The sequence below is a fragment of the Anoplophora glabripennis genome, unplaced genomic scaffold (genome assembly GCF_000390285.2).
Source record: "Anoplophora glabripennis isolate ALB-LARVAE unplaced genomic scaffold, Agla_2.0 scaffold276, whole genome shotgun sequence".
Taxonomy (NCBI): domain Eukaryota; kingdom Metazoa; phylum Arthropoda; class Insecta; order Coleoptera; family Cerambycidae; genus Anoplophora; species Anoplophora glabripennis.
The window spans coordinates 39,341-49,232 of NW_019416521.1; the positions used below are offsets into that span (position 1 = coordinate 39,341).

At 33.0% G+C, this 9,892-nt stretch overlaps 1 protein-coding gene across 1 annotated transcript; it reads right to left on the reverse strand.

Annotated features, from left to right (window-relative positions):
- Positions 1–1,949: 1,949 nt before the first annotated feature.
- On the reverse strand, positions 1,950–9,554 carry LOC108907578. Its single transcript, XM_018711318.1, has 2 exons — positions 8,734–9,554; positions 1,950–2,423 (listed from the first exon to the last, which is right to left on the reverse strand). Exons 1-2 carry the CDS (start codon positions 9,508–9,510, stop codon positions 1,989–1,991), a joined length of 1,212 nt encoding a protein of 403 aa, XP_018566834.1. The 5' UTR covers positions 9,511–9,554; the 3' UTR covers positions 1,950–1,988.
- Positions 9,555–9,892: the final 338 nt, after the last annotated feature.

Sequence of the window (9,892 nt, forward strand, 5' to 3'; positions counted from 1 at the left end):
GAATATACGAAGACGTGCTAGTGCAGTAGAGTAAAATTCGACTTGTGTTTAGTGACTATTGTGCCAGTGGATATAATATTGTTTGGGTAAAATGTCGAGCTTATCAGATTACGTACCTGCTAAACGCGTGAAAAGATGTGCGCTGTCTCAGAATGAGAAGATTATTATATTAAATGTATTTAATGCATTGAAACACCAAAATCCTACCAACAGTGTTGACGACATCGTGGAAAAGTGTTCCAAAATGACAGGGATTGGAAAATCGACTATCTACAGACTTTTAAAGGAAACAAAAAATGAACAAGATACTGTAAATCCCCCAAAATCATCTACAGGGAGGTCAAAAGTCGTTATAGATGATTTCTTCAAAAATGTCATTCGCAGAAAAGTACACTCATTTTATTTTAAAAAAGAAATACCAACGCTAAACAAAATTTTAAGTGAACTTTCAGAGGACAACGATTTGCCAAAAATCAGTAGAAGCAAATTATGGGCCGTCTTACGAGAGTTGAATTTTTGCTGGGAAAAGCAGAACAGGAAGTCAGTTCTTATCGATAAAGATGAAATTATTTGTTGGCGAAGATCCTACTTAAGATCAATTAGAAAATTCCGTGACGAAGGGAGGAATATTTATTATCTAGACGAAACTTGGGTCAACGAGGGATATACTGTAACAAAAGTATGGCAAGATAAAAATGTAAAAAGTTTTCGACAAGCATTTTTGGATGGACTTTCAACAGGGTTCAAGGCACCTTCAGGTAAAGGGCGAAGATTAATAGTGACACATATAGGTAGTGCCAGTGGTTTTGTAGATGGCGGTTTACTTTTATTTGAATCTAAAAATACAGGTGACTATCACGAAGACATGAACGCAGATGTTTTCGAAGAGTATTTTACACAGATGTTGGATCTTATTCCTCCGGGGTCTGTAATTGTCATGGATAATGCCAGTTACCATTCACGGCAGACCGAGCGGACGCCTACGACTGCTTGGAGGAAAGCCGATATAATTCAATGGTTATCCGGAAAAAACATTTCTTTTGAAACAAATATGGTGAAAAAGGAACTTTTGACACTTGTCAATCTTAATAAAGATCAGAAAAAATATGTTATCGATGAAATGGCAACAAATCGCCAAATAACGGTACTACGGTTACCACCTTATCACTGTGAACTTAACCCAATCGAATTAGTCTGGGCGCAGGTAAAAGGAGATGTAGCGCGAAATAATACGACGTTTAAATTAAGTGACGTGAAAATTTTGTTAAAAAATTCCTTGGAACGAGTAACTGCAGATAACTGGCAAAGATGTATACATCATGTACAAAAAGAAGAGGAGAAAATGTGGGAACTCGATAATTTAATTGACGTTACTGTGGAACCTATCGTTATCAATCTAGGAGACGAAGATAATTCATCAGAATATTCAGAGGATGAATTTTAATATACCTACTTTTTTATTTTCTTTATTGTACATTTATACAACACTACATTTACTCACCATAATTTGAATTTTCAAAATACATATATTTTTGTGTGGAATAAAAGTCTATTCATTAAATTTAAATAAATATTTTGATAATAATATTGAATAATTTTATTTGAATTACTAAAAACCCTCTTAACCCGGTTATGATGCTTAAAGTAGCCTCATGTTTTGAAATGCTGTTTTTATATTGTTTACTTATAAGAGAAATGGACCGAGAAATTGAAGCGGCATAGACAAAGACGGATTGTCGGGGATTAAATTTTAGCTACCTGCTACAATTTAGTACAGTCCGATCGCACAAAGTTTTTTTAAAAGTACACCTCATCTTTACGGAAAATACATAATATAAAAATATTGAATATAAGCACCAGTACTACATTTATTTACGATTTGCATACATAATGAGCTTTTATTACTCTCTTTCATTTCTAAACAGACTATAAGTGTAGAGTATAATGTATAAGATAAAAAACAACATTCATTTATTAGAATAATACAACTACAGATAATCATTTTTGTTCAAGTGCAAAATTAAATCTCTACAAATCTTCTTAAATGCATCCTTGTCATAACAATTGTAGAGCATTTGCTCTTTCTCTTTGGATGACATGTTAACGTCGTTGAGATCGGGCAGACTTTCATCTGAAGTATATTTTATTTTCCATATCAACAGGCCCATCGTGACACCGACTTTAGAGTACCTTTTCCAGCCATTCTTCAACTCCTGAAAAGGATACAGTTTTTGAGGATCGCATCCAAACGCTTTCAGAGTTTCCGATAGACTATCGTGGTAGATTTGCAGGAAATAATCCAAATCGTTCAGCAATTTCCCTGATGCTCCCGAATAAAAACAGTAGCTCAGGTCGCAACACGGCGATCCTTCCCTTGTCAGTTGAAAATCGAAGAATCTTATGTCGATTAATTTTCTGTCTTCCTAGAAACAGAAATCAATGAAATTATAGTCCACATTTCGAGCAAACTGGCAAATATCGTGTTTTTACTTTGATTCGAAGAACAAAAGAAGAAGGAAAAACATAATCAAAATTAATTCGTAATAGCAAGTGACATATAGCAAATGAAAGCTAAAATATAGTTTTATTTAATAGTAGTATTATGAGTAAGAAAAATAAATATCAAGAAATATTAATGTCTAAAGTAAATAGTCCAACCAAATTACACTTGGAGAAACAAAAATTATTACCTAGACTTTTATAAGTGGAAATGGTAAAAGGGCTTATAATAAACCTAAAAAAAAATAAATGCGTGAGCAGGGGCGGCGGAGGGTTGATTTGGGGGGGTTGAAAAGTTATGAAAAATTGTATCATTGGGATTTCTGGCGAAAGTTGACGTCAAACAAAAAAGTATCCTCTACAAGAGTTGTAGATCATACAAAAATCTACAACTCTTGTAGAAGTCACTTTTTAACATGACCACAACATTTCCTAGAAAAATGCGAAAAACAGTTTTTTTCTGATTTTTCGTTTTTTATTTCTTATTTCCGCAAAAATAATTTAATTTTGACGAAACTTGGTGAAAGTATACCTTTCTCTGTCTTAAATAACCTCAAATTGTTTTAGTTAAAGAAATCAAAAAGTTTCTGAGAGATTCATTTTTTTCGGCCTGAAACACTTCTACTTAAAAACAGAATTCTGCCGGTAATAATTTTTTTCGTTTTGACATATACTTTTTGGTGAAATAAGAAAAGTCTATAATAACAGTTCAAAAACATGCTCAAAAATTAAAAAAAATAAAAATGACGCAAGTCAATGAATTTTTCAGTTATTGTTGATAATTTGTTTAAATTACAAAACATTCAGAAACTGATTACACCATTCAATTATACGGAAAAAAATAAAAAAAACTGTCATTGTTTGACCCAAAACTTTATTTTTGTACAGTATTGCTATAAACATCTAAGTCGTATTACAAATGCACAAATGATAAATTACCTCTGGATGATTTGAGATTTCAGCAATACAAAGTATTAACTGCAAAGTCTACTGTTGACGCGAAATCCGAAAACCCGAAATTTTGCAAAATTGTTTTATTTTTTTCTGGCTTTATTTGAAAACGAATTTTAAATAAATTGCATATTTACATTGACACTTTTTCGCTCTATCCAATGGCGTCAACATTTTTGCAATCCGACGTTTAGTCTTCGGGGGGCCATCACTAGATTAATTTTTCTAAATACATCGCTGCTATTTTTATGACAAAACCTAGTCATTTTTAATTCTGTATTAGATGATATTACTATTGTAATCGCTTAAAAAGGTTTTTAGCTATCATTAAAAATTTTTCCTGAGTACGACCCTGAACGCTTTGAAAATACCTGTATCTATTGGAAGAGAGCGAGAGAGAGGAGAGAATAAAAGTCAATACAGCACAAAATGCCTAACAATTTTTTTTAATCCATAATTTAAAAAGTTGTACCTAATAAAAAAATAATACGAATTTATGAAATATTTTATTATTTCTAATTAGTATTGCTAACAGTAAAAAATTGTTGGATATTTTGTGCGGTATTGACTTGTATTCTGTTATGACTTCATAAAATAGATATTTTGAAAGCGTTCAGAGCCGTACTCAGGAAACATTTTAAATTATAGCTAAAACAATCTAAAAACTTTTTAAGCGATTGTAATAGTAATATCCTCTAATTCAGAATTAAAAATTACTTTAGATTTTGTCAGAAAAATAGCAGCGACTTATTTAATTAACCCGATGATAGCCCCTCGAAGACGAAACGTCTGATTGCAAAAATGTTGACGCCATTGTATAGAGCAAAAAAAGTGGCATTGTAAATATGTAATTTATTTTAAAATTCGTTCTCAAATAAATGCAGAAAAAATTAAACAATTTTGCAAAATTTCGGATTTTTCCGGGTATCTGCGGAACTACCCGGAATTTTAAAACTTTCTAAACAGCATATTGTTAGGTATAAAAAACAACTTTATTCTAATATGAACCACCCCGTATCTCTTAACCGTTTCCTAGATCCTAATGCTATCCCATCCTTATCTTGGACACACTGTATATCTATGAATTCATCAAACCTTAAAAAAAATATGTACACTAATCGATCCTACGGAAAAAAATTATTATTTATTTTATTTATTCACTATTCGACTTATGTTTATAGCAATACTGTACAAAAATAGTTTTGGGTAAATGAGACAGTTTTTTTATATTTTTTCCGTACAATTGAATGGTGTAATCAGTTTTTGATTATTTTTAAATTTAAACAAAATATCAACAATTACTGAAAAATACATTGCCGCAAGTAATTTTTTACTTTTTTGCATATTTGGGCATGTTTTTGAACTGTGATTACAAATTTTTTTTATTTCGTCAAAAAGTATATGTCAAAACGAAAAAAATGACTACCGGCAGAACTCTGTACGATGATATTTTTAAGTAGAATTTTAATTTGAAAAAAAAGTGTTTCAGGCCGAAAAAAATGAATATCAGAAAATTCTTGATTTTTTTATCTTAAAAAAATTGAGGTTATTTAAGACAGAGAAAGGTATACTTTCACTAAGTTTCGTCAAAATTAAATTATTTTTGCGGAAATGAGAAATAAAAAACGAAAAATCTTTAAAAATTACCTCTACAAAAGTTGTAGATTTTTGCATGATCTACAACTTTTGTATTAGATTCTTTTTTATTTGACGTCAACTTTCGCCAGAAATCCCAATGATACAATTTTTCGTAAGTTTTCAACCCCCCGAATCAACCCTCCGCCACCCCTGCTCACGCAATTATTATTTTTTTTTTCGTTTATTATAAGCCCCTTTACCATTTCCACTTATGAAAGTCCAGGTAACAATTTTCTTTTTTTCCCCTCTAAATGAGTTATTTTGATCGGTCTAAAAATTTTATATATCAGTAGGATTATAACGTCAGTGAAATGTCAAAAATAAAGTTGGATTCACAAGTCATAAAATATTACATATGAAATTCAAATACAAATATAGAAGTAAGGAATATTTTGAAACATAGGTTAAAATTTGTGTAAATAAACTGGAATGTGATTGTAAAATTGTAAATTATAAAGTGAAGTAAATTGAAGTAAAGTGAAGTGGAAAAAAACCGGAATATAAAAGAACAGGCACATATGTGAAAACGCCCTAACAAGGAAGAAAAAATCAAGAGTGGGAAAAATAAAAATTTAGGAGACTATTGATTAGTTACGAGAAGAATTTGTCAGTGAGAGGTGTTGAAAAGAAGTAATGTGGGAAAAACCCATGTAAATAGAAATAATTATAGTGGAAAATAGTAAGATAATTAAAGTTAGTCAACAAGCGTAAAGAAAATTTAAAGGACGAGATTTCAGACGCATAAAAGTAAGCAGCAGGTTCCGGCTATCCATTAACTGGAGGAAGACGAAAATTCCAGGACGATATCCAGGCCGAGTATAAGAGGACAGGCAGTTCGACAATAAAAATTGACAATATATACGTAGAGGTAGCTTTGTGCACAAAGAATTACAAAATCGTATAAGATAAAGCTAGCTAGCAAAAGAGAATAAATATAATCTCAAAAGTAATACAAAATTTCTATAGAACTAATAATAATAAAATTTAAAGTAGTCTTTCTTGAAAATAAATTTGAAATAAATACAAATTCTTCATCCCTGATAGATATTAAATAAATTTAACTTCACTATACGAATAATTATAAAAAAAATTTGGCCATATTAAAATTTTGATAAATAACAATGAGAAAGAAATTTTAAGATCAAATTTTATCGCCTTTTGTATTGGCAACCAACAATACACTATAATAAATCGATTTGAATACCACTATATGAAAAATCAAAGTGTCATAAAAGTGCTATAAGATAATTCCAAATATTCCTGAAATTGTGTATGACATTTCACAGTAATAATTGAGTGTTAGATAAAAAAAATAATAAACTAATAAATAAATTAATTTCTGATTAATATCTTTTGTTTAGTGTGGTGTGTTTGGTTTTCTGCAGAGTTTTAACCTTATTTGAACTCACTACTGGGAAGGGTCGAAAGCTAGCCAGGGTATAATTGACAACTTAAATTACAACATACACATATACACAACAGAATCATTATTATATTAATTACACAAACAAATTACATACACATACATATTACTACTCATAACAATATTGGCGCATACACATAAATATTTCTATCCATAACAATATACAGGATAGCCCATCGAAAACGTACCGCAAGGCATTACAGTGTAGTAATGGATTTTTCGGCAGAATTCAAAAACAGGTAAAGTTTGCTTCTGAGGGGGACAACTTTTGGCGCAAAAAGCATAGCAAAATCTTCAACCCCCTAAGTGGGGGTGCCATCCCACAAATTTTTTTAAATGGGAATGGGGGTCAAGTGGGGAGTCATTAGAAAGGGCTTTTAATTCTCTATACATCGATTCTTACTTTTTGAAAATCGATCCATTATTTTAGAAAATATGCAGCTTTGAAAATACGAACAATATTTTTGACGAGAAATGCGAAAATCGATTTAATTTTACTTCAAAACTTACGGTATTAGCTTGGTAAATTCCTTCAAAAGAATTCGCTGTTTTTTTTTCTGATTTGCGAATTCTTTAGCCTGATTTTGGTGAGCAAAAAATTGTCCGCTTTTTGTTTCGTATTTAGATAGGCCACAAGAAGTTGCTAGATAACTGTCTTGTGACTTGTAGTTGAAGAGTACCAATACTGCCGAGTCTTTTAAATTGATTAATTATGGTGTACTCAATTCCAGAAAGAGTAGAAATTATTGAGCTTTTTTTCAAAAACAATGAATGCGGAAATCGGGTCGCCGAACTGTTCAACCAACGGCATCCTGAGAAACATGCGTCTGGAAAAATTGTTCGCGAATTGGTGGCCAAATTTCGCGAAACTGGCTCCGTTCATAACAAAAAGAGGCAGGTTGAAAATCCGGTACTAAATGAACCTACGGAAATAGCGGTATTGGGGCAAGTGGCAATGGATAGTACGCTGAGTACAATGCAATTGGCTACTGCGACAGGAGTGAGTCGTACAAGTGTCCAACGAATATTAAAAAAATACAAATTCCATCCTTATAAGATTCGGCTAGTGCAAGAGCTAAATGAAGACGATTTTGATCGTCGTTTGCAATTTTGCGAAATAATGACTGAACGAGCGATAAACGATAATTTCCTCTTTAATGTGTGTTTTTCGGACGAGTGTACGTTCTTCTTGAATGGTTTAGTGAATCGCCATAATTGTCGTTACTGGGCTGATACCAATCCAAGGATTTTCCATGAGACACACTCCCAACACCCCCAGAAGTTGAATGTATGGGCAGGTATTTTTGGAAATTCCATTGTAGGTCCTTTTTTCCTTCCTGGAAATTTGACAGGCGATATGTACTTGGATTTACTACAAAATGTCATCGACCCAGCTCTAACAAATATCATAGAGGACGACCCTGCTTACAATGAACACGAACTGATTTTCCAGCAAGACGGAGCTCCTCCACATTACTCGCTCAATGTGCGCAATTACCTAAATGAGACGTTTCCAGGACGCTGGATAGGACGAAGAGGTGCAATTGAGTGGCCCCCTCGGTCACCCGACTTAAATCCTTTAGATTTCTTTCTCTGGGGGCACATTAAAAGCAAAGTTTACAGCACTCCACCTGATACCTTGGAAGATCTGCGAGGACGAATCATTAATGTATGTCGCGAAGTAACACCGCAAGTGCTCCAGAATGTTCGACAACGGTTTGAAGACAACCTGTATCATTGTATGCAAGTTGGCGGACAACATTTTCAGCATTTACTTGACTAATACCGTAAGTTTTGAAGTAAAATTAAATCGATTTTCGCATTTCTCGTCAAAAATATTGTTCGTATTTTCAAAGCTGCATATTTTCTAAAATAATGAATCGATTTTCAAAAAGTAAGAATCGATGTATAGAGAATTAAAAGCCCTTTCTAATGACCCCCCACTTGACCCCCATTCCCATTTGAAAAAATTTAGGGGATAGCACACCCACTTAGGGGGTTGAAGATTTTGGTATGCTTTTTGAGCCAAAAGTTGTCCCCCTCAGAAACAAATTTGACCTGTTCTTGGATTTTGCCAAAAAGTTCTTTACTACTCTGTAATGCCTTGCGGTACGTTTTCGATGGGCTACCCTGTATAATTTACACAGTTCAAAATTTAAACTGATCTAAGCCATTGTTAAACATTTTTAATTACTATCAACTTAAATTGTTGTTTTACTTACGCTGTATTTGAACATCATATTGTTACTCCTACAATCACCGTGTGTAATAACACTGTATTTGGTTTTACAAGTTAAACTATCCCGAAACAGCTCCGTATGGTTTTCGACATAACGCCTGAATTTCTCTATAACAGCGTCATCTATTCCTGGTTGAAGGCTATCCATGGCAAAATCATTTATGACTTTCACTGCATTTGCAAATCCATCTCGATTCGTGAAATTTAAAAATATGTTTATTGTCCCCTTTATTAGATCAGCATAGTCTTCAGGAAATAAAGCCTTGTAAGCGAATGATAAAGCGTGAAACTTTCCATACTCCCTGAAAATTAGTTCAAAATGTTGTTTGTCCACAGGTATCCTTTTGTTATACATCTCGAACTTCTGAAATTTCAAATTTTCCAGTACTAATTTCTCCGAAGCCTCTTCCAAAATCGAGGTGAAGTATTTGGGCACTTTGTGGAACTGGAACTGCATCGGAATTCTCTCTTGAAACTTGTTAAGACGTGTCCAAACTTTAGTATAGAAGTAAATCTCGTTTATGAACACCTGCCGAATTGGAACGGTGTCCCTGGCAGATCGGTTTAAAAAAGCTTGTTTCACAACTAGATGAATCGCCTCGTGCGATTGTTTATTTTCCATTGTAACGAATACCATATCCCCCAGAAATCCATCACCTTTCTTGTTGCCGTCGTGTATGACTATCTCGAAATTTTGTATGTCCTCTTTGACCACTTCCTTCAGGGTTTCGTAAATTTCAGGTGATACGACGCTACACATTTTCGTTGAACTTTCTGGGACAAAGTAAGAACTGATGTAATCCAACACGTATTTTTATAGAGAATAAAAGTTGCTTTTAATCTAAAACAAATATTGGATAAGTGTTTCTGATAAGAGCGTATTTTTAGCATGACGGGCAATTACTCAAGAAGTTTCATTTAACCTTACCCTGCTGGATTTGAGAATAGGCCATATTCCACTGCTAGAAGTCATTGGTGAACTGACTCAAAGGACCCTATGTAAAATATAAAACTGATAAATGCGACAAGGACTGAGGATTAATCCATTATAACGGGTTATCCACTTTCTCCTTGGGAAAGTAAAGTTTAAAAAAACACACTGAATATTTAAGTTTCGATGGTACTTTTATTTCATAATAAAG